Source organism: Uranotaenia lowii, chromosome 3, assembly GCF_029784155.1.
Source record: "Uranotaenia lowii strain MFRU-FL chromosome 3, ASM2978415v1, whole genome shotgun sequence".
Classification (NCBI taxonomy): Eukaryota; Metazoa; Arthropoda; class Insecta; order Diptera; family Culicidae; genus Uranotaenia; species Uranotaenia lowii.
In genome coordinates this window covers 9,880,963-9,906,525 of record NC_073693.1, presented here as the reverse complement: position 1 = coordinate 9,906,525, position 25,563 = coordinate 9,880,963, and the positions used below count along the sequence as shown (strand labels likewise).

The window sequence follows — 25,563 nt, the reverse complement described above, 5'->3', positions numbered from 1 at the left end:
AAGTACTTGAAAAATTAAAAAAAAAATGTTTTTGTTATTGTATTTCTTTACAATTAAAGAACGTAAAAACGTATTTATGTTGTTTAACTAAATTATATTAACCCTGTTATAACGAAAACTATAAGGCTATGTCGTTCCAAAAAACCGTTCGATTTTTGCACAAATGCCAAAATCGGATGTTGCCAGAATCGAATGTTGCCAAAATCGAATTTTGCCAAAAACAAACGGGGTCTGTATTACAATCCTCAAAATGTCGAAATACACTTACTTTAAATACATATGCCAATTTGCAGTTAGATACTTTAGTCAGAATGAATTTAACGGTTACCATTCCGGTTAAATTGAAAAATCAATTTTTAAAACTAACACATTATATCTTTCTTTATGATTAAAACCAACAACAATGGCCATCATTTGCCGGAACACATGTTCCACGGTAGGTGTGATAAAACAAAAATCGTCCACTCGCGATTCATTTTTCAATGCATTCCTTTTTTCCAAACTCATAAAATTGGGCTCGACCCCCACCAAAATCGGAATGGTGTTGAAACGAAATGATTCTTAATGGTGGGCTTTCCAACCCACGGATCTTTTTATTGGTTTTATTTTTACGGTCAGAGAGGCACGTTTTCAGATTTTTACCAATATCGCAATAAAACAAGGTGTCTGTGCCACCAAACATTCGACCTTTGTGTGCCGTTCGTTTGTGGGGAAATGTTTGTTTTTACTTTATTGGTGTATTATTTAACGCCATATTAAAAATCGAAATGTGTCATAAAATTTATGGATTAAAGTGAAAAATATTTCACGAATGAAGAAAGGTTCCTTCCTGGAGTCGTGACCAATAGGAAATTAAAATTTAAGTTAGATTTTTCATGATTGAAGCTCTACTGTTGCCATGTGTTCAAATTTTAAAAGCAAAGTTTGAATATGTTCAAGTTTGTACGTCTGCCTATGTTGTGAACATGATGTTGAGGTTTTCTCAAAAGCAAATGTTTTTTTTCAAGTTTGCGAGAAAAAATTCCCAAATAATTGTTTGCAAAAACTTGAAGCGAGTGGCAGCAGAGAAGGGAAAAAAAACTTGAAGTGAAAAGTTTTTTCAACACTGATACCATCAGCAGCAGTTAGGGCGTCGAAAAACAAAAGCGGGAAGTAAAAATCTTTGAACAGAATTTAATGTTACTGTTGACTCCTGGAAAGTTTTCTGCTGATGAGCATATTTTTCGGTTTGTTAGTGAAGTTTTCCCCTCCGTTTTTTTGTTGGTCTTCTTATGAATATGTGTACTCCAACTTTTTTGCCTGTTGGCACTCTGCACATTAGCTATATTTAGTTCTTCGGAACTGTCACACCGGAAAAACTAAATAATCTGGCGGATGTACTTAAACTTTTCTCGAAGATAACGCGTACCTAATTGTGGGAAAAGTTAAATTAACAAGTTGGAAAATCGTTATTAGAAGTTTTTCAAGGCATAAATTATTCTTTGGTGTTTCGTAATTGTATTAATTTTACTACGTAGATTTATTCCTACAATTAATATTGCACTTTCACTCAATCCAAACTGAACAAACTTACTTTCAGAGGGGGACTCAAAACCAAGATTTTTTCAGAGACCTCCCGGACACAAACCAAAGCAGCAGGGAATGCCCTGCAGCAACTGGGTCAGCCTATCGTTTACACTTTGAAATGTCTTCTCCATTCAAACGACACCCAGGAAGAAAGTTCTTCCCTCGGAACGGAAATGCCAACCAGAAGTCGATGGGAGGCAAAGACCTTCCATTGTGAAGCGGTGGTTCCGTCGAATAGAAAGAAAAAAGGGTGGTGGCGTTCATTTTTCTTCATCTGGTTGGAAAAGGGACGTCCTGATGGGCTATCTTAATAACAATATCTAGCTGGCTAGTACCACCATCACCATGATGACGATGACTTCCCGGTTTCAGGAAGTTGCTAAAAGACAGACCGCCCGGTAAGGTGTTCGAAACTGAATGCTTTGGGTTCTAGAGTTGACAACCTAGTTTGGTGCTGCTGCTGAGAATATTTAAGCTCAGAATATTTATTGAAAATTTAAAAAAATTGATGAAATTGTCTTGATATGTACCCAACTCACAAAATGATATCCGTATCTTCAAGGGGAACCGCCAAGTTGAGTCAAGAGTTTTTTACACATACGTACTCATTTTTGACGGTCGCCATAAAACTAGAAAAAGTATTGAACACTTTCTTAGTTTATCATGGCTTTCTTCATGTGTGGTGATCGTCAAAAATGAATCGTCGTACTTGAAATAATGTGAATTTAAAATTTTCTAAAAAGACAAACGCGAAATGACAAATATTACAAAATTTTGAAAATGAAAAAATTTAAAAAATGACATAAATGACAAATGATGACAATGACAATAAATGACTAAAATGACTAAAATAACTTAAATCGGGGATGAAAAACCCGCGACTCGCGAGACCCTTTTGTGCAGCCCTTGTAGATTTTTTTAAAAAATTTTTTTGTTTAACTTTTTTTTACATATAAAATTTATATAACTTGATCAAATGTGCATTTGCCCCACAATCATTCAGATTGTTAACTTTTTTCTGGCATTTATGTTCTGTTCAAGGCATAATTGTAATATTATTTTCTGGCAAAACGTAATAGGGTGATTTGCCAATCGTGGCACAGCTAAGCACATGATTTTGGTTTGTATGCAGTATTTTAGTCATTTCAACCGAATTCCCTCGATTCTTTTGTCGATTGTACTCATGCAGGATTGGTCAAAAGTCCAGGTGAAAAAAGTCACATGAAAATTAATAAAAAAATCATTGAAATTAGGTTGTCTATGTTCAATAATTGCACAAGCAAATTGTATGTCGTGTCTAATGTTGTCCGTTTTTTTTTATCTTTAAATCCGATGGTTGCACATCTTTAGAGCCTTCTAAAGGCTCACTGACCATGTGGTCTAAAGAGATGATAATTGGTACGGTTATGAGAAATCCTAGTTCAAATGTAATCCAACTTGGAGAATGTTAATTAACCCTAATTACCCAGAAATTAGCTTTTTCTTTATATCTAGGACATATATGAAACTCAAATTATTGAAATTATTAAAATATTGAAAAAAATGCAAATTCAGATAAAAAAATTCCCCCTTGTACCCCTATGAAGATAAAAAAAAATTATAAAATAATTGCCTTAGGTCTTACTTGGATGGAAGTTCATCGATTTCACATATTGCATATCAATTAAAAGCTTAAGCACGCCCAAAATTTCGGATTGTTCGACTAATTTATGCTCAAGATATGCTGGATCTTTTCAAAAATTGAATTTATTTAAATACCTTTTTCATGAATATGGGATTATTTATAATGAATGTTACCCCTATATCATTTCATCAAACTTCATGAAATATTTATATCACATTGAAAATGTTCCCAAAAATTGGTTGTTAAAAAACTTTTTTTTTCGTCAATTCTACTAAGTTTTTTTTACAATTTCTTTATTTGAAACGGCTCATACTTTGAGGCTTTTAGGAGCCAAAATCTATTTTGGTTGTTTACAATTGTTTGCTTAACTTAACACTTTGTGAGAGAAGAAAGTAAGATAAAAAGGGAATCATGAAAATAGAAAAGAATTATAGACGAAGACAGCTTTTAGAAAAAGCTGGATTTCGAACATGTATTCCAAATCTAGCACAGCTAGTACATCTCTCACTGGAACATTAGGCGGTTTTCCTCGGGCCTAAAGGGAGTCTATTAAATTCGTTCTGGCGACAAGAATTCTACTACGTTATCACTGTTTATTTCTAGGTAATTAAGACCTGAAGAATCATTTCTCAAGATGTCTCCCGTCTCACTCGAAAGCAGTTCCGAATTTCTGCGAAAATTTACATTAGATCAATATTTCAACTCTGCCAACCTACGGCTTAATTTTTTTTTAATCCAAAACTTTGTAAAATATTTATTGTTTCTGAATATTGACGAAAATTAGGAAGTTGCCGACACAAATTATAAGTTCTTGATAAAAACAATAGATATCTGAAATTCTGTGATGAAAATTCAAATTATAAAAATCTGGAAAAAAAATCTAGAATCAAGAATGTAACTTTGAAGAGACTTGCTTAAAAATATGTGCAATGTTCCAATACAGAACATCAATTATGAAAACGGGGTTTTCAATGTTTGTAGAAAAAAAATCTAGGCTTTGAGGACAAGTTTTAATTGTGGAAAAAATAACAGAAGTCAATTAGCGATTCAGCGTCCAACGATGAAGACGGCGATTCCTTTAAATATATGTATATTTTTCACACTCTTAGTTTAATGTTGCCTGATTGCCCGGTTTGTCCGGATTTGCCCTGATATTTAATGTATAATTTAGGAAAAGTCCGGTCCGTTCCGGTTTTCCGGATTATATTGGAAAATCCCGAATTTTGCCTGGGTTTATTCTCATTCTCAAATCAAACTAAAAAAAACAGATTGTTTAGTAAATTTTTTAATTTATACGTCCAAAACAATTTTTTTTAACAAGTTTCATAAAAATTGTCATGAAAGGTTTTTTGCAAGCCTAAAATACAATTTAAAATCTGCTGATATATTTTGATGAAGTTTTTTTTTCAAGTTTTTTTTTCATGATATTCGATGGGTAATTCCTAGGTTTTGGCCAAATTTGACTAAGTATGGCCCGGATTTTGGTCGAAAATTTTGCAATCAAATGCGCGAATTTTGCCAGGTTTTAAGATAAAATAGCGCGGATTTTTCCTGCCCGGGTACGTGCTGAAAAAAATCTCGCAACCTTATCTTAGTTATCACTGTAGTCAGCCCCAGAAGATTTTTGAATGGAAGTGATTGCAAAAAGTACCATCGGTTTTAACAAAAAAAGTTGTAAAAATGAATTTTTGTCCAGAAGTACTGTTAAAAAATGGAGAGAATTCAAAAATGGAAAAAAATATAGTGATGTACCTTTCAATATCGGTTATTTTAGAAAGTCGTGTTGAAGTTCTGTTATTAAACAATTAAATTCGTTATCTCATTCCTTTTTCAGATTTGTTTTCGTTAAAAATTTGTAGTTATAAAAATGACGTGAAGCTCTTCTAATTGTTTAAAAAATGTTATTTGTGCGGCCCGCCGACAAAATTTCAAATTTAAATTGGTCCGTTTTTTTTTCAAAAGGTTGCTCACCCTTGACCTAAATGATTGAGATAATTGAAACGATAATAATAATATTAAAGATGAAATAGAATTTATTTTATTTTTTAGTTTTATCTTTTTGCCATTTTGTTCATTTTGACATGTTATTATTTTTGTTATTTTTGTCATTATTTCATTTTGGTTATTGTTGTCATTTTGTCCTTTTTCTATTTTTCATTTTTGTTCAAATTGTTCTTTTTCCCATTTTTTCGTTTCTTAATTTTCTTAATTTGTTGTCACATTTGTCATTTTTAATTTTTTTCATAAGTGTCAATTCGGTTGTAGTGTCATTTTAGTCGTATTTGTTTCATCCGCATTTTTTCAATTTTTCAATACTTATGATTTTCGATAATATCACTCAGTGAGAACTCGTTACTTACAATTTCGACAGTCGTCATTGAGGAGGGAAAAGCTCTGCAACAGTTTAAATTTATAGAGCGTCTTGTGCTTGAATGGCGACCATCAGAAATAGATATAGATCCAAAAGTATCGAGCATTGCTAATTTAATGTTCATAGTCTCGTGTCAACACGTATAAAGCCTGTCCCGACTCAAATTGAATCACGAAAAAAACGCTGTAAAAAAACGCATTGATTTTTTTTTTCATGGAAATATGCATAAAGAAAGTTTTCAATGTATTGTTGACACTGTATTTTTTCAATAGTCCATTTTTGAAATTTAAAAAGAAATGGCGTCACTCGAATACGATGCAAATTCGGAAAATTTCTCAACTTTTTTTCGGGACATTGCAAAACAACTTTGAATCATGCAGTTAACCTGCGAGTTTTGATATGAAACTTTATTTGAAACTCTGAGTACTGAAATGGAGAATAAATACAGTAAAAATTGATGTTTAGATAGTGGTTATGAGCACAAGCGTGAGTTAAAAGTTTTAAGTGAAATTTTGTTCTTCGATCGGTAATTCGGTAATTCTATACAAAATGGAAACCAAAAATTTTTTTCCATGCTTTCTCTTCTCGATTTTTGGTTGATTTTTCTCGGTGATGTAATGAGGTTTTCCATGCTTTTTAATTTTTTTTAATGATAAGATATCATTTATTTTATGATAAAATAAAACTTAAATATGATTTTCCTAACTAGTAATTCGCGCAACTAGCATTTCACTGTGATTTATTCTTTTTTCTGTATCAGAATATAAATTTTCTTAAAACAATCGGTTTAAAGTTTCCGCTCCAGCTGCAAAACTATTGAACCGATTTAAAAAAAATAAAATGGTTATGAAATCGTCTTTATAGCTGGTATGTTTTTGTTAAATTTTAAACCTTTTTTAAACCTGAAATCTGAATTTGTAAGCTAAGATCAATATCAAAGTCTTAATAAAAAATGGCTTAATTTTAAAACCGAATACTAAATTTGACATTTGTCATCGTGAAATTAATGTTATAAAATCAGGGTATTGAGAATTTTGTTATTAAACTTTTTTTTTTACTGACATAATACGAATAAATCTGTTGACCAATAAAACTATTCAGTTTACCAGAACGGGTTTACGAAATGGATTTTTTTGCCAGCCGGGATACAATATAAACTAGCTTTCGGCTGAGCTGATTTCACCCTTCGGAATGGAACCCAGAAACCCCGAGGACCAGGACACAACCCAGGCTTTTGCCACCACAACCGAACACCGATGCCCATTATTGCCTAGCCCGGGTTCCGGGAACAGGAAACTTTTCCATTACCTGTTGGTAGAATGGAATACAGTTAACAACAATTCCTTACCGAGCGCAAGCGATATATCTTCTCTTCGGTACACCATAATAATTCAAAGAAGTTTCCCTTTGGGGGAGAAAAAAAATAAAATTATTGTGAGTAGAAGTACATTTTCTGCAGCATCCTCCTGCTGGGAAAGAACGCGACGATATTGTTTGTCGACTCCAGCCGGGAATTGAGTCCGGTGTGGGCGAAGGAAGGAAGCCAGCCAGCAAGACGGAAACCCTTCGTGTGGTCCCTCGAAGGGAAAGGGGGGATGATGCTGATGATAGTCGCTTAGTGTAAACTATAATGCTTTTTCAAATATTTACGTGATTTATGGTGTCCAGGGTGCGAGTGCTAATGGGAAAGTGCACAAATTACGTTTTCTGAATGTTTGTATCTTCTTTTTCGGAGCAAGGTTTTAAACCGCTTTTAAACAGGAAATTAATATGTCGTTGTTTTGGGGTATTTTTTTTTGTTGAAAATCGTTCAAACTTGAAAGCGCAAATCGAGGCACAAATCCGAAACAAGTTTTTAATTTCCTTTCAATTTCAGATAAATTAACTTTGGAAACTATCCAGAACTTCGTCCTTTTCTCATGGTTCACATACAGCGAAATAAAGAAAGAAAAAACGACAGCTGAGCTGATTTAATTTAATCTTTCGCTACTTTCTTCCATCCACCACGTCAACGTTCCCTGGGGGAAAGCCAAAGTTAAACATACCATCATAAACTTCCTCTCATTGGTATTCTCGTGTATGATAAATCTTCTCAACCATTGTGCTCACAGCACAGACTCGGCTTCCAATAAGTGATGCAGAAAACAAACCTTCCACACGTTGCAACCTCGCGTCGCGACGCCTCCTAACAACAACAACAGGTGTGGAAAGGGGGAATGATGAGCAGCGAGCCTTGAGCCGTGTGAAACTCATCACATTTTCAGCGTTGAAGTTCTCTAAGATGTCTTCTTCTGCTCTCGAAAAAGGGGGCATCCTTACGCGGGAGGGGTGCGAAAAATAAAACATAACAGGGCGCGCACACGTTCCCAGAAAGCGCAACAACAACTCAAGCCCTGCCGCCAGTTATGAACTTTATGTGCAAGACAAGTGCAAGTTTTTCGCCTCCCCAACGGGGCGCGTAACTTTATAATAAACTTTATAGTTTTGCACTTGCACACCACAGTTCGGGAAAAAGACGAGACAGGATTCCTTCTCCTTGTTCTGGAATCAAGCAGTTTGCTACCTTCATTTTGTTTTGTAAAGAAACAAAGATTAAGACCGGTAGCTGCAAATAGTAACGTTCTCGCACTCATGCCTGGGCAACGGAGGGAAAAAATAATCATGAAAAGTAAGAGGTTGCTGCTTTTACTTCTGGCATCTTTTCTGAAAGTGGCGATTGCAAGTGTTTTATCTTACAGTTATCTGCGATAACAGCATCCCTTAGAAGTGGTCTGAAGATTTCCGTTGAAGTTTTTTTTAAATTGAAACACCGACAAAAGTTTCGTCACGATTACTATAATAATGAACTTACGAATCAAAACAAGAGCTTTCTGAAATTTTGAAATTATAGCTATTGTGAAAAATGGAAAAAATCATACAAACAACATGAACACGAAAACTTCTCAGGCTCCACTAATAGTTATCTATTTTAAGCAGACTTAGCCAATAGAAAAAAAGATCAACTCAAATCAACTTTTTTGTTAACATAGATTTTGTTTGGTCTATATTAATGCTACAAGCAAAAACTTCAATCAATTTACTGCATCAGTGCTGAGAAAGGAATTGGATGTGAACGTGCCTTTTTTTGGCTGTAAATTTCCTGTCAATTTATTAGGCAAAAATATAAAAAGCTATATAAAGTTGCTTAACATACAAAATACTCTCCAAACGAGGGAACTTCTACTGCCATTCCGGAGGATTCTTAATAGCAGATATTCAAGAGACATTGAAGCGGTTGCCAGAAGAAGTTTCAATGATGATACTGCTTAGCTGATACGGCTTCCTTATAAATCCGTTTTTGGTGAAATCTACCTTTTTTTCAGGGTAGCCACTCATTTGCGAAATGCGGGAAAAAGTCGGGATTTAAAATCTATCAGGATCCCGCATTTTCAGGGAATTTCTCCAAAATATCGAGATTTTTCGGCTAAGCTGTACAGTGAATATATTTTAGTGCATCAAACGCTGTGGAATTTCTTAAAAATTGGGAAATTTGCACTCAAACCATATTTAAAAAATTAAATTCGAAATTTTGAGCAACTCAGTCTAGTTGTTACCGAGAACTAGCTAGTAGAAATACAAGACTTTTCCGTTTGTATTTCTTTGCGGTCTAAAATTTCAACTCCCGAATAAGTTTCGTCTTCTTTCATGTTTAAGTAAGGTTTAATTCTTAGCTTAAAGTCCTAACATCAACTTTCCTGATTCGAATAATCTAAACATATTAAAAAGATTTATAAAAAAATGTTGGTTACTGGTTAAAAAAGTGTTTGCCTTTCCGTCTAAATCTTGTATAACATATAGACATTTTGATTACAGTTTCGTATGGAACTAGAAAGTTGATTCCAGATACCCATGTCCTTGACAAATATGGTGACGAGGAATAGTAAAATTACCGACTCGGGAGCTTCAAGATCTAGTAAGTTTTCCATAAAGATAAGTTGGCTTTCCCGTTTGAACAGTTTTGTACAATAACATAAAATTATATATATTTGTGGAATAAAAAAACTTCAAAAGGGCAACCCACTAGCTCACTCCTTACTCTATGAAATCGGTTCAAATTTATAATATACCGTTCACAGCTATTCAAAGCTAAACGAAGACGATGCATTAAAACCTGTGAATGCTTAGCATAGTTACGAGTTTTGGGCCTTTGCTTCTCATTAATGCTAGAATTTAACATTTTGAACCTTTAGTGAACTTTTTAACAAATATTTAATTAGGTTGAGCAGGCCCAATTGACCGCCATCTCCCTGAGAAAATTTTGAAGCAACAGAATTTGAATCTCATTTACAAATCAAAAAAGGGAATATGACTGACCAAAATAACTGATTCTGGTCTATACAATTCATAAACTTTGTCTCTTGTATGAATGATTTCTACATTCAACTGAAGTTTCTCAAAAAAAATGTTGATGAGGTCTGGTCGAATTCCCACAATTTGTCTTCCGGTATAAGACAAAAACTCAGCAAATATATTCAGTTCAACTTTTAAATTAAAAAATGAGAGCCATGATAAATCGAGTTAATATCTTTACTTTGCGATACTAAAGCTTTTTGGCCCTAGAAGTTATTTTTCTAGTTTGTTTGAATGTGGTAACTCCAAGAATCAAAATGACTTTTTGGCTGTCCAAATAATCGTTTTATGTAATATTTTCTTCAGACATTCTATACTGAAATTCCTAATACCTGTATCCTACCCTTATGGTATTTTTTTTTATATGCACTAAATTGATCTTTCGTCATTTTCTACCTTTCTACTCTTTCTTTACTATGAGGACGTGGCCGGCGTCGTTATTGACGGTTCAAAGAGAGAGCATTTATTTTGGACATTGTGAGTGTGATGTAAATCTCAGGCACCATTCTTTTAACCTTTGATCAAAATTGATGGCCTCGGTCAATCACGGAGTAGCAACCAGCGATCAAGGAACTCGAAATGCTAAAATTGTATGCAGGAATCAATTTAAGAAATATATATTCAATTGCCCTGTTCAAAAATTTATGAAGCAATTCGGGTTCAATGATTCAAGGTGGATGTGACTAGTCAATCAAGCTAAGCTAAGCTAGTTCCGTCCAAAAAAGAATGGAATCACGTGTTGCTCAGTATTGAATTTTTTCATTCCGGAGTTCGATTTTGATGAAACTTCTAGAGACAAAAAATGTTAACACTATTTCAACATATTTCGAGATGAAACAATGAAATCGGACAAAGTTACAGCTAGTTTTGTGGAATAACCTCAAATTTCCCTGTTTTACGAGAAAAGCTATTTATCTCTTCTTAGTTCATCTGTGATGCTTAAAATTTTCTGAATAATAGATTTTCACCCATCGTTTCATGAAGTAACAAATTTGCAACAATTTTAGTATGAAAATTGAATTTTTTAATTTTTTTTTTCTGTGACTACACATACAACTATTTAAAGTAATTTTTAAGGAAAAATCAAAATCGTGAAATGAAGGATTGAATTGAAGGTACTTGAACTAGACATCGCTTCATACAACAAACAAAAATGTCTTAACTAATCTTTACAAAATTCCAAAAATTCATCTTCTGTCCGTACGGAATTTGTACCGAAAAATAATTCAAAAATCAATTTTACTAAATAAAGCTCGCTTTTTTCCTACTAAAAAAAACTATGTTTACTCTTAGATTTCTCCTCACAATGTACAAACATAATTTTCCAGAGAATGGAATTCTCTTCATCAGTAGATGTGAATGCTCTCGCTCTCTCGTAGACAATCTCACTCTTAATAGCAGCAGAGTTGCCAACTGTTTTTCAAAAAAGTCTGGAATACAGACCCCGTTCGATTTTGGCAACACGCCCGTTAATTTTGTGTTGCCAAAATCGAATGTTGCCAACATCGAACGTTTTTTTTCAATTTTTTTTTTTAAATAACTATTATTATTATCAAAAACGTTATTTTTGATGAATTTTCAATCATTTGTAGTCATTTTTTATGTTTTTCATCATGCATTTTTATTGATGCATTTTCCACTTTTCTTAATTTTCTTTAAAATGTTTGTTTTAATTTGTCATATTTGCCGGTTTTGTCATTCTTCATGATTTTTTAGTTGTTTCTTGTCATTTTCAGTCTTTTGTTTTAATTTGTTTTTTAACTTTCTGAATTTTTCACCTTTTTGTCATTTTTGAGTACTTTATAAATTTTTAAAAAAAACTTTTGTTTTTATTGTTGCATTTTATCACCATTTCAGAACATAGAATTTTCGGTTTAAATCAGAGAATTCGAGAATTTTTTGTCAAAAACACTGATATTTTTTCGGCCACCTTGGTTAGCAGTCCCATTTATCTTTCTCCGCACTGCTTGGTGGAACAGTAGAAATAAAATTGCTCTCTCTTTCACTGAACTAATCGAACTCAAGAGAAATGCCAACCATGTGTAAGAGTTGATAATCAACATCAATTCTAACTAAAAATCGGATTGCATTTCAACTATATGCTTATAAGATTTCAGTTGATTTGTATGAACACGAAAGGACAGATTAATTGAAATGAAAAATAGTTTAAATTTCATGTTTTGATATCAGTTCAGTTTTAATATCGGTAAAGGAACAAAAATTATAACGAATATATTGAAAAAAGAGGCAAATGTTATAAAATTCGTACAGGTCGCTGATTTTTAGCCCAGGTCTTCTTAGGTAGTTTGAACATAAGTTCATGTGATAGTGAAAACTAAGTCCATTCGACGGTCAATCTAAAATAACGCAATACAGGACTTGGGTTTAAAGTAGAAATTGAAAGAAACCTTCAAATCATAATTCCTTAAAAATTGTTTGTTTCGAAATTAGCTCTGAAATGACATTTCCCTCTAACGGACATCCATGTCAACATTCATTTAAATTTTGTCAGCATTTTCTGGATTTACAGATTATTCGAGTCGCGTGCGTGTGGTCGCTCAGTACGGTTTCCTAATACTATGTGCTCCGTGTACCGTTTCGAAAGAATGAACGATTCTTAATATATAGTCCGAATATTGTGGATAAAGTGTAGTGTTCAAAAGATCACGATTCACGATTTTATGTTTTTGTTATTTTGAATTTGAGATTTCTTCATAATCTCGACAAACCAGTGCGATAAATGTTTGAAATATTAGGAAAATGGCGACAGGAATCAAAAATCGCGTTCCATGAAAGCCGATTCGGGGCTCGGGTGTCGCCCTGGAGAAGTGTGCCGGTGTGCGTATTCCTTTTCGGCATACGATTCGATTACAATCAAATTGGTAATGAAGCCAAAAGTGTTTTGAGGCGGTTCAAATGTTTCCCATTTTGAAATGGGTGTGATGAAAGGGCAAGTGAAATGAAGTTCAGAGAGTGTGAAAGTTTTGAGGTGAAGTGAAAAAGGCCAACAGGGCTTGTGGCGAAAAACTGCGTATGTGGGAGGCGTAACACCAGATACCGCGCCATCAAAGTGGTACGGTACGACGGGAGCAAGAAAAACAACTGAGAGCTGCTCGAAAACCAACCGTGTTTCGAGCAGTTGCAAGCAAGCGGCAAAACAAGATTACACAGCCTGCTGTGATTTTTGTTTTATTTTAAGGATCCAGCGGTTATTGAGAAAACCACACAAATATCAGCTAAGTCCAACAATGTTATTTCCATAATGTCTCTAATTTGCAATCAATAGTACAAATGGATTCATAAGATTTTGGATTGTTTTTCATTGAACACATTATACCTATATTATTAACAATATTAAATATGCTTCCTTTCAGCAGTTCAACGCTATTTTGAAGATTTTTGTCCATGGGAATAAAATCAATCATTCAATAACATTTCTCAATTTTATTGGTTCCAAAGAGGGATGTCTTGATACCCAAGTAATAGCTCATGAACTTTAGTAATAATTCTTTAATTAAAACTATAGGATTTTATCAATCCAAAGAAAAAATATCTATGTAATGTACCTAATTTAATTATTTTTTAGATTAATAATCGTCATTATCTTCAACGTTGATGAAAAATATCAGCGTTTCAAATGAATTTGGAAAATATTGAGATCATAGTTTGATACATCTGCTTTCTGGATATTTTAATAAAATTTCATTAACTTTTCAGCTACAACAATATTTTAATTCAATTTTTTTAACTCACTTAAATTTTAAAATCATTCTTTTTATTTTGTTTCTATTTTCATAGAAAAAAAAATTAAATGAGTAGATGTGACATAATTTATATTATCTGACAAAATAGTTTATTGAATAAACTTTTTAGCTATGTTTGATTTTTTACTGCTCGCATTACATAGTAAAATAATTGGTTGAACAAATTCCTTAGCTTTGTTTAGTTTTCGACTTCTTGGATCAAAAATATCAAGCAGTATTTTATCATTCCATATTTTCAAAATATTAAAGAATTTCTTTATATTTAGTTTCTCTACCGCTTTTAATATTTTATCATTTCCCTTCTATAGCTTCAGCGCAATGAGAAAATAAGTAAAATTATCATTCAATTCTTTTAAAACCTTATCTTGCTAAGATCAAGCTCAAGTTTGAATTTTACTTGCCAAGACCCATAAAATTTTTCAAATTGAATATGTATTTGTTAATATTGCTTATGGACATATCCAACCAGTGATGAAAATTATAATGTTTTTTAGGTAAAATAAACGTTTCATCAATAATTACACTAGTTTACAGCATTTTTGAACTCAGTAAACTGATGGTCATTTCAAATGTAAAATCGGGCGCTGAATCCGAAAATGAAATTCAAAAAAATCTCAGTAGAACCGTTTTTGAGTTATGCTCCAAATATGAAATTTCGAAAAAATTAAAAAAGTTTTTGTACTTAGATTAAAATATCTCTGACGGCATAACAGTAATTTGAAATCCCTCTTTTGCATATTGAAGGTGAATAAGTTTTCTATCGATCATCTGAACACTGTTTTTGCGTTTGACCAACAGTATTGCTGATATTAGTGACTTTATGAGAAAAAAAATTATAAAAAACGCATTTTTTTAGAGAAAATTTTGTTTCAACGAAAGTTTTAGACTCGATGGTAGCATTTAAAAAATCTGATTTTCTTTTGCGCTTTATTGTCAATTTAAAACAAAGATTTCAAGTGGTTATTTATCAAAATTGGTTGAAAATTGAAGAAGTTATGGCTACTTTACCATAACTGAAATTTTTGGAGTTTTTAATAATTTAACGAACCGCAGTACACTTATCATTGTATAGAAAGAATCAATCATGATAAATCTCACTCGCTCCAAGTCAAAATTATTTATTAGCTTACCAGAAGGTCACATGCCAAGTTTCAGGAAGATCTGACCATAGGGAGGGGTTGCTTAAATCTCAAACGTGAATAAAATTTTGTGGTATTTTGCCCGGAAGGAACGAAAAATACTGGTTTTTCATCAATAACTTTTTTCATAACTAGCTGATTATTTTTTATGGTTGATTTTCTTAAAGCCTAAGTTGAGACAAATATTTCACCCGAAGACTGTAACTCGATTGGATTTGAAACAGGAAAGTTATCGCGGTTCAAAGACCGCAAATTTTGTCCAACACGCAATGAGTACTTTTTACCCATTGCGATTTATACGACAATTTTCGACCAAAATTCAATCTTTAAACCGCAATAACTTTTCTGTTTCAAATCCAATCGAGTTACAGTCTTCGGGTGAAATATTTGTCTCAACTTAGGATTTAAGAAAATCAACCGTAAAAAACAATCAGCTAGTGATGAAAAAAGTTATTGATGAATAACCAGTATTTTTCGTTCCTTCCTGGCAAAATACCTCAAAATTTTATTCAAGTTTGAGACTCAAGCAACCCCTCCCTATGGTCAGATCTTCCTGAAACTTGGCATGTGACCTTCTGGTAAGCTAATAAATAATTTTGACTTGGAGCAAGTGAGATTTATCATGTTTCATTCTTCCTATACAATGATAAGTGTACTGCGGTTCGTTAAATTATTAAAAACTCCAAAAATTTCAGTTATGGTAAAGTAGCCATAACTTCTTCAATTTTCAACCAATTTTGATAAATAACCACTTGAAATCTTTGTTTTAGATTGACATTCAAGCGCAAATGAAAATCAGATTTTTTAAATGCTACCATTGAGTCTAAAACTTTCGTTGAAACAAAATTTTCTCTAAAAAAATGCGTTTTTATAATTTTTTTTTCTCATAAAGTCACTAATATCAGAAATACTGTTGGTCGAACGCAAAAACAGTGTTCAGATGGTCGATAGAAAACTTATTCACCTTCAATATGCAAAAGAGGGATTTCAAATTACTGCTATGCCGTCAGAGATATTTTAATCTTAGTACAAAAACTTTTTTAATTTTTTCGAAATTTCATATTTGGAGCATAACTCAAAAACGGTTCTACTGAGATTTTTTTGAATTTCATTTTCGGATTCAGCGCCCGATTTTACATTAAAAATGTTGGTCAGTTAATCAAGTTCACGATTTTTTTAAAATTTTGTAAACTAGTGTTATCAGTCATGTCGATGCTCCAAATTTTCTCTTTATTGGAAAACCTCCTCTTCTAAAGAAAAAAATATTTTTGATATTGTAGACTCAAAAAAAAAAAAAAAACTTTTGATACTCTTTTTTATATAATCGAAAATTTGAAGCTGTTTTCAAAAAGACAAAAAGTGAAGATACTTTGAAAACTTTTTTATGTTTCATTATACTGGAAGCTACTATCAAACGTTATAGCTATAAATTTAAACTTTTTTCCTAAAAATATTTTTTGCAATAATTTTACTGTTCTTCAAGTTAAACATTATTTTGAAATATAAACATAATATAATTTCTTTTGCAGGTATCAGGTAATTTTTATTTTATTTATACTTAATTTATTATATTGAATATATATATCTTATATACATTTGCATGTTGGGGATTGGGAACTAGAGGGAAGGCATCTGGGGATAACCTGAGGAAACTATTGCAAGCGGAGTGGAGTGCCAACCATTGTAAGTTTCTGAGGGTTGGATGCCTTTCTTCGACGAACCATCGGACCGTGGAAGCCCTAGAAGTCAATTCGAAGGCCAAGCCACACAGACATAGGCTGGACCTTGCTACCGATGGGGGAACCATACATACATACATACATTTTCTGGATTTACAGATTATTATATTTTTACTGGATAAAATAACAAAATGCCAGAAATTACAAAAATCACTAAAATGACTATAATAATAAGTAAGGATGAATGCTTCTCGTCTTCTTCTTATTTCTTTTCGCCGATGCTATTTAAAGCACAATTCGGAACTGCTTTATCGGCTCGATCCTATGGTGCATTTACATAGAGTAAGATTGCCAGATTACCTGGTTTTATCCGGGATTGGCAAGATATTTAAAACAAAATTTGGTAACAGTCCGGCCCGGCCCGGGTGCCCGAATCATTGAAAAAAGCCTGGATTTTATCCGGATTCATTTTATTTGGCGAATAAAAAAAAACAAAAACCAATCGTTTTTTTCATTTTTTTTTACACACAAAAGTAAAACGAACACTCGGCACAAAAAAAACTTTATGCTGTTAATTGCCTTAATATAACTACTTGTATATAAAAAAAAAAATTTTTATCATGCATCCAAAATGAAATTTTAGAAAATATGAGAGGTTTTTTGGAAGCCTTAAATACGATTTAAAATCGGTTTTGATAAACTTTTTTTTTCAATTTTGCCCGGATTGTGCCAGGTTTCTATATAAAATTACCCGTTTTTTTTGCGCCCCGGATACGTGCTGAAAAAATTCTGGTGGCAACCTTATCATACTACTTTATGACAAAGACAGAGATATTTGCATTATTTTGTCCTCAGTAGAGTCTACAATTTCGTTTCATTGTGTTTCCTTGTGTGTAACAATTCATTGTGTGTATTCGTGTTTACGTCCGTAGACTTACAAAATTTTCTAGATTGGAAGCGGTGGGATTCGATCCCCGGTCCTCTGATTTTAAACCAAACATGCTTGTCATTTGGCTAAACGTTCGTCCCATGAAGGAGTTAAAATGTCTATGAAACAAAATTCAACAAAAAAAAATAGAAAAATGACAAAAACAACTAAAATTACAAAAAAAAATGGCGAAATCACAAAATTATCGTTTTTTTATATTTTTGTAATTTTTGCCTTTTCTTACTTTTTGTTACTTTTAATTTTTTCTGTCACTTCTGTCCTTTTTTCCATTTTTGTCATATTAAGCGTTTTCATTGTTCTTGACTTTTGATCATATTTGTCTTTTATTAGTTTTGTCATTGTCATATCACTAACAGGAAAATAGTTCGATGCCATCGAACTTCTCAATGCTTTGCTAGCTGGTTGGGAATTTAAGTAACGATTATGAATAATTAGAAATTTGTCAATACTGAAAGCTGTGATTTTACAGAGAGACAAGGACAAAAACATGAATTATGGTGTTTCGAGTTGCGTTTGTTGTCAGCATTTTTAATCACTGCAACAAGTATTGGAATCGATTTGCAAATTTTGGCTTGTCGCTTCATGTTCATCGAGAAACAAGCTGCATTATCGACCACATGTATAAATCGTGTATTAGGTACAATTCCGTTGGCGCCTCCCTCCTCTACACATTGAATTAAACATATAAACCCCCGGACTTCCGCCAGGAAAACATGAATTAAACAATTATGGCTGCAAAACACTTTTGAGCCACACTAGCTGGTAACAATACCATTCCATTAGCTTAATGTTGTTGCCTTATGGAGGTGGCGCGGTTTGGATTCATTCATATTGGATGGACATTCGACTTGCATCCTGTCCAGCAAATCCCAACAGCACAGTGGTTTTGCTAGTTGTTTGAACTTGATCCCGTCCATAACTGACTTGATTTGTGAAGAGCCAATCGCGAAACGTCTACTCGACAACAAACCGCCAGACGTCAGTCTTGGGTAATCAATAAATCATTTTCACACTTCGACTTCCCCCAGCCTAATCAAACCGAGGGGTGTACTATATGTATTTGATTTTGAACCGCAACATTTCAAATAGAAACCTATGATGGGGGAGTGAGGTGCGATACCTGGCGGAAGTAAATTTGTACATATTGATTCCTAAACCCATATCACGGAAACAGAAACGCTCAATTCGTCAATCGGCGGTGGGTATCCAATTTCAAAGGTCACGAGGGAAATCAACCACCAACCCACTCGAAGGATACAAGAGCATCACATCGAGAACAACAACCACACGAATGTCTATTTCCGGGGGCCCCAATTTTACCCTGCCATCGAGAATCGTGGTCGGAAAAAAATTGGGGTGAAAAGTGTATAAATAAATCAATTTCACTAACTATATTTCTGTCTGTTTTTTTTTTCTCGTTCCATTTTTCTCCAACCCCCGGCGGAATTCCGGAATATTGCGCTGCACCGCGATGCCACCCCCACACACAACTTCCATCGTGGATTCGGGCCTTCATCATCTACTATCGTTAAACTCGTCAACTTGAACCAAATGACAAATATGTCACCTGCTGCTTGCTGCTATTGGCTGACTGGCTGATCCTGTTATTGATGACGGATGGGGGTTCATCGATGCACAAATATACGACGCTTCCACTTTCAACCCCGAACAGTGTATATTTCGATCCTTACCTGGCAGCAGCGGCGGCATCGGCGGCGGATCCCAACTACCGTCTACAGGTGAGTGATTTTTCTTTTCCGGGCGGAAGGATTCCTGTTAGGGTAGTTCATAAATAGTTTAGCTAAGATTTACATATTAAGGAAAAGGGGACTCAAATTGATTCCCTTGGGGAACCCACAGTTAAAAATTTTACTCTAGTTTATACTAGATTAAAAAAATTAAAACCTTAAATCGAACCATCCAATTCCATAGTTTTGCCAACATTCAAGGATTCGCGGCGCTTTGTGGGTGACTGACAGTATACCATCGATGATGCCGGCACCATTTATTAATATTGCTTTTCCTTGGTTTTGTGCCAAGTTTTCCCACAATCTTTTTCCCTTTTTCCTTTTTTTTGGTTACATTCTCGAAGTCGTCGTCGTTTGACCCGATGGCGTGGGGGCTGCTAGAGACTGACTGACTGACTGACTAACTTATTCGCTGACGACATATAAAGTTGTTAGTGTGTTGTGACACATGCAATGTTTGTTAACTCCTTGATTGAAGTTGTTTCTTCAACATGTGGTGGTGACGCGACAACGAAGTGTTTGGAGCAGGCCAATTATTTCGAGTTTTGGTTTGCTCGTACCCATAAGGACGCTTATAAAAATGGCACACGACTACCCAAGATCGAGGGAAAACTTTTGACAGCTTAAAATAGAATTGAATTCTCAATCTTATTATGATGTTTCTAGTTTTAAAGGTATGTAAAAATAACACTTAAACTTCCTATCAAAATATTGACAAAAATGACAAAAATTACAAAAATGACAAATAGAAAAAAAATACAAAAATATCAAAAATTACAAAAATGACAAAAATGACACAAATGAAAAATGACAATAATGACACAAACGTTAAAAAACGATAAAATTGACAAAAATGGATAAGAAAACGACAAAAATGTCAAACATGAAAAAATGACAAAAATGACAAAAACTACAAAAATGATAAAAATGATAAAAATGATAAAAATGACAAAAATGACAAAAATGAAAAAAATGACAAAAATGACAAAAATGACAAAAATGACAAAAATGACAAAAATGACAAAAATGACAAAAATGACAAAAATGACAAAAATGACAAAAATGACAAAAATGACAAAAATGACAAAAATGACAAAAATTACAGAAATTACAAAAATTACAAAAATGACAAAAATGAAAAAACTAACAAAAATGACAAAAATGACAAAAATGACAAAAATGACAAAAATGACAAAAATGACAAAAATGACAAAAATGACAAAAACGACAAAAATGACAAAAATGACAAAAATGACAAAAATGACAAAAATGACAAAAATGACAAAAATGACAAAAATGACAAAAATGACAAAAATGACAAAAATGACAAAAATGACAAAAATGACAAAAATGACAAAAATGACAAAAATGACAAAAATGACAAAAATGACAAAAATGACAAAAATGACAAAAATGACAAAAATTACAGAAATTACAAAAATTACAAAAATGACAAAAATGAAAAAACTAACAAAAATGACAAAAATGACAAAAATGACAAAAATGACAAAAATGACAAAAATGACAAAAATGACAAAAATGACAAAAATGACAAAAATGACAAAAATGACAAAAATTACAAAAATTACAAAAATTACAAAAATTACAAAAATTACAAAAATTACAAAAATTACAAAAATTACAAAAATTACAAAAATTACAAAAATTACAAAAATTACAAAAATTACAAAAATGACAAAAATGACAAAAAGGACAAAAATGACAAAAATGACAAAAATGACAAAAATGACAAAAATGACAAAAATGACAAAAATGACAAAAATGACAAAAATGACAAAAATGACAAAAATGACAAAAATGACAAAAATGACAAAAATGACAAAAATGACAAAAATGACAAAAATGACAAAAATGACAAAAATGACAAAAATGACAAAAATGACAAAAATGACAAAAATGACAAAAATGACAAAAATGACAAAAATGACAAAAATGACAAAAATGACAAAAATGACAAAAATGACAAAAATGACAAAAATGACAAAAATGACAAAAATGACAAAAATGACAAAAATGACAAAAATGACAAAAATTACAAAAATGACAAAAATGACAAAAATGACAAAAATGACAAAAATGACAAAAATGACAAAAATGACAAAAATGACAAAAATGACAAAAATGACAAAAATGACAAAAATGACAAAAATGACAAAAATGACAAAAATGACAAAAATGACAAAAATGACAAAAATGACAAAAATGACAAAAAGGACAAAAAGGACAAAAAGGACAAAAATGACAAAAATGACAAAAATGACAAAAATGACAAAAATGACAAAAATGACAAAAATGACAAAAATGACAAAAATGACAAAAATGACAAAAATTACAAAAATTACAAAAATAACAAAAATTACAAAAATTACAAAAATTACAAAAATGACAAAAATGACAGAAATATCAAAATTGACAAAATTGAAAAAAAAAAAATAAATGATGAATATGACAAAAATGAGAAAAATGACAAAAATGACAAAAATGACAAAAATGACAAAAATGACAAAAATGACAAAAATGACAAAAAGGACAAAAAGGACAAAAAGGACAAAAATGACAAAAATGACAAAAATGACAAAAATGACAAAAATGACAAAAATGACAAAAATGACAAAAATGACAAAAATGACAAAAATGACAAAAATTACAAAAATTACAAAAATAACAAAAATTACAAAAATTACAAAAATTACAAAAATGACAAAAATGACAGAAATATCAAAATTGACAAAATTGAAAAAAAAAAAATAAATGATGAATATGACAAAAATGAGAAAAATGACAAAAATGACAAAAATGACAAAAATGACAAAAATGACAAAAATGACAAAAATGACAAAAATGACAAAAATGACAAAAATAACAAAAATGACAAAAATGACAAAAATGACAAAAATGACAAAAATGACAAAAATGACAAAAATGACAAAAATTACAGAAATTACAAAAATTACAAAAATGACAAAAATGAAAAAACTGACAAAAATGACAAAAATGACAAAAATGACAAAAACGACAAAAATGACAAAAATGACAAAAATGACAAAAATGACAAAAATGACAAAAATGACAAAAATGACAAAAATGACAAAAATGACAAAAATGACAAAAATGACAAAAATGACAAAAATGACAAAAATGACAAAAATGACAAAAATGACAAAAATGACAAAAATGACAAAAATGACAAAAATGACAAAAATGACAAAAATGACAAAAATGACAAAAATGACAAAAATGACAAAAATGACAAAAATGACAAAAATGACAAAAATGACAAAAACGACAAAAATGACAAAAATGACAAAAATGACAAAAATGACAAAAATGACAAAAATGACAAAAATGACAAAAATGACAAAAATGACAAAAATGACAAAAATGACAAAAATGACAAAAATGACAAAAATGACAAAAATGACAAAAATGACAAAAATGACAAAAATGACAAAAATGACAAAAATGACAAAAATGACAAAAATGACAAAAATGACAAAAATGACAAAAATTACAAAAATTACAAAAATTACAAAAATTACAAAAATTACAAAAATTACAAAAATTACAAAAATTACAAAAATTACAAAAATTACAAAAATGACAAAATTGACAAAAATGACAAAATTGGCAAAAATGACAAAAATGACAAAAATGACAAAAATGACAAAAATGACAAAAATGACAAAAATGACAAAAATGACAAAAATGACAAAAATGACAAAAATGACAAAAATGACAAAAATGGCAAAAATGACAAAAATGACCAAAATGACCAAAATAACAGAAATGACAGAAATGACAGAAATGACAAAAATGACAAAAATGACAAAATGGCAAAAATTACAAAAATGGCATTTTTGTGTCATTTTTGTTTATTTTGTCAATTTTGTCAATTTTGTCAATTTTGTCAATTTTGTCAATTTTGTCGATTTTGTCAATTTTGTCAATTTTGTCAATTTTGTCAATTTTGTCAATTTTGTCAATTTTGTCAATTTTGTCAATTTTGTCAATTTTGTCAATTTTGTCAATTTTGTCAATTTTGTCAATTTTGTCAATTCTGTCAATTTTGTCAATTTTGTCAATTTTGTCAATTTTGTCAATTTTGTCAATTTTGTCAATTTTGTCAATTTTGTCAAATTTGTCAAATTTGTCAATTTTGTCAATTTTGTCAATTTTGTCAATTTTGTCAATTTTGTCAATTTTGTCAATTTTGTCAATTTTGTCAATTTTGTCAATTTTGTCAATTTTGTCAATTTTGTCAATTTTGTCATTTTTGTCAATTTTGTCAATTTTGTCGATTTTGTCAATTTTGTCAATTTTGTCAATTTTGTCAATTTTGTCAATTTTGTCAATTTTGTCAATTTTGTCAATTTTGTCAATTTTGTCAATTTTGTCAATTTTGTCAATTTTGTCAATTTTGTCAATTTTGTCAATTTTGTCAATTTTGTCAATTTTGTCAATTTTGTCAATTTTGTCAATTTTGTCAATTTTGTCAATTTTGTCAATTTTGTCAATTTTGTCAATTTTGTCAATTTTGTCAATTTTGTCAATTTTGTCAATTTTGTCAATTTTGTCAATTTTGTCAATTTTGTCAATTTTGTCAATTTTGTCAATTTTGTCAATTTTGTCAATTTTGTCAATTTTGTCAATTTTGTCAATTTTGTCAATTTTGTCAATTTTGTCAATTTTGTCAATTTTGTCAATTTTGTCAATTTTGTCAATTTTGTCAAATTTGTCAATTTTGTCAATTTTGTCAATTTTGTCAATTTTGTCAATTTTGTCAATTTTGTCAATTTTGTCAATTTTGTCAATTTTGTCAATTTTGTCAATTTTGTCAATTTTGTCAATTTTGTCAATTTTGTCAATTTTGTCAATTTTATCAATTTTGTCAATTTTGTCAATTTTGTCAATTTTGTCAATTTTGTCAATTTTGTCAATTTTGTCAATTTTGTCAATTTTGTCATGTTTTTGTCATATTTTTGTCATTTTTGTCATATTTTTGTCATTTTTGTCATATTTTTGTCATTTTTGTCATTTTTGTCATTTTTGTCATTTTTGTCATTTTTGTCATTTTTGTCATTTTTGTCATTTTTGTCATTTTTGTCATTTTTGTCATTTTTGTCATTTTTGTCATTTTTGTCATTTTTGTCATTTTTGTCATTTTTGACATTTTTATCATTTTTGTCATTTTTGTCATTTTTGTCATTTTTGTCATTTTTGTCATTTTTGTCATTTTTGTTATTTTTGTCACTTAGTCATTTTTGTCATTTTTGTCATTTCTGTAATTTTTGCCATTTTTGTTATTTTTGTAATTTCTGTAATTTTTGCCATTTTTTGTCATTTTTGTCATTTTGGTTATTTTTGTTATTTTTGTTATTTTTGTTATTTTTGTCATTTTTGTCATTTTTGTCATTTTTGTCATTTTTGTCATTTTTGTCATTTTTGTCATTTTTGTCATTTTTGTCATTTTTGTCAATTTTGTCAATTTTGTCAATTTTGTCAATTTTGTCAATTTTGTCAATTTTGACCATTTTGTCAATTTTGTATTTTTTTTCATTTTTGTCATTTTTGTTAATTTTGTTAATTTTGTCAATTTTGTCAATAATGTCATTTTTGTCAATTTTGTCAATTCTCTCAATTTTGTCATTTTTGTCATTTTTGTCATTTTTGTCATTTTCGTTATTTTTGTCATTTTTGTCATTTTTGTCATTTTTGTCATTTTTGTAATTTCTTTAATTTAGCCATTTTTGTCATTTTTTGAAATTTTTGATATGATTTTTGATTTTTGAAATGATAATAATAAATCTTAATTTTTATTGTTTTCTCCACTTCGTGAAAGCTTGATAGAAGAATTCCGCGGAAATATCTTGTAGTTGGAAGAATATCACGGTTTGGAATGTGAATATTCGATTAGAATGAAAATATTTTTCTGAAAGAATTCCAGTGATCAAAGCTAGAGATGAAATCATTTTTCCAATTCAAATTCTTCCACTTATCATAATAAAAGGCCAAAAAAGTTCATTATTGACGTTCACATTAATAACTTTACAAATTAAGTTCATCGTTGAAAGCTTATACTGACAAAGTCTGAGTCGAGAAATGTGTAATTTCTTGAATGATCGATAAGAAACTGATATAAATAAAAAAAAGGAATTCTGAATTTTGTTTTAAATATTGAAACACAAAACAAATACTAATTCAGTTAATATTGCGCTTGAAATGAATGCTTTAAAGTTGATGCTTTGAATTAATGTATGAACTTTTAAAAGAATAATTGAAAATTATGATCATTTTATGAAAAAAAAATTTAAAA

General features: G+C 31.0%; 1 protein-coding gene across 14 annotated transcripts in view; it reads left to right on the top strand.

The window, feature by feature from the left end:
- LOC129757919 (sex determination protein fox-1-like) overlaps positions 1-25,563 on the top strand; it is a 680,148-nt gene that overhangs the window by 620,356 nt on the left and 34,229 nt on the right. For all 14 annotated transcript variants that reach the window (XM_055755313.1, XM_055755318.1, XM_055755316.1 and 11 more), the window contains one exon: positions 19,154-19,220. In XM_055755313.1, coding sequence (XP_055611288.1) covers positions 19,154-19,220 — 67 coding nt within the window. The remainder of the gene's footprint in view (positions 1-19,153; positions 19,221-25,563) is intronic.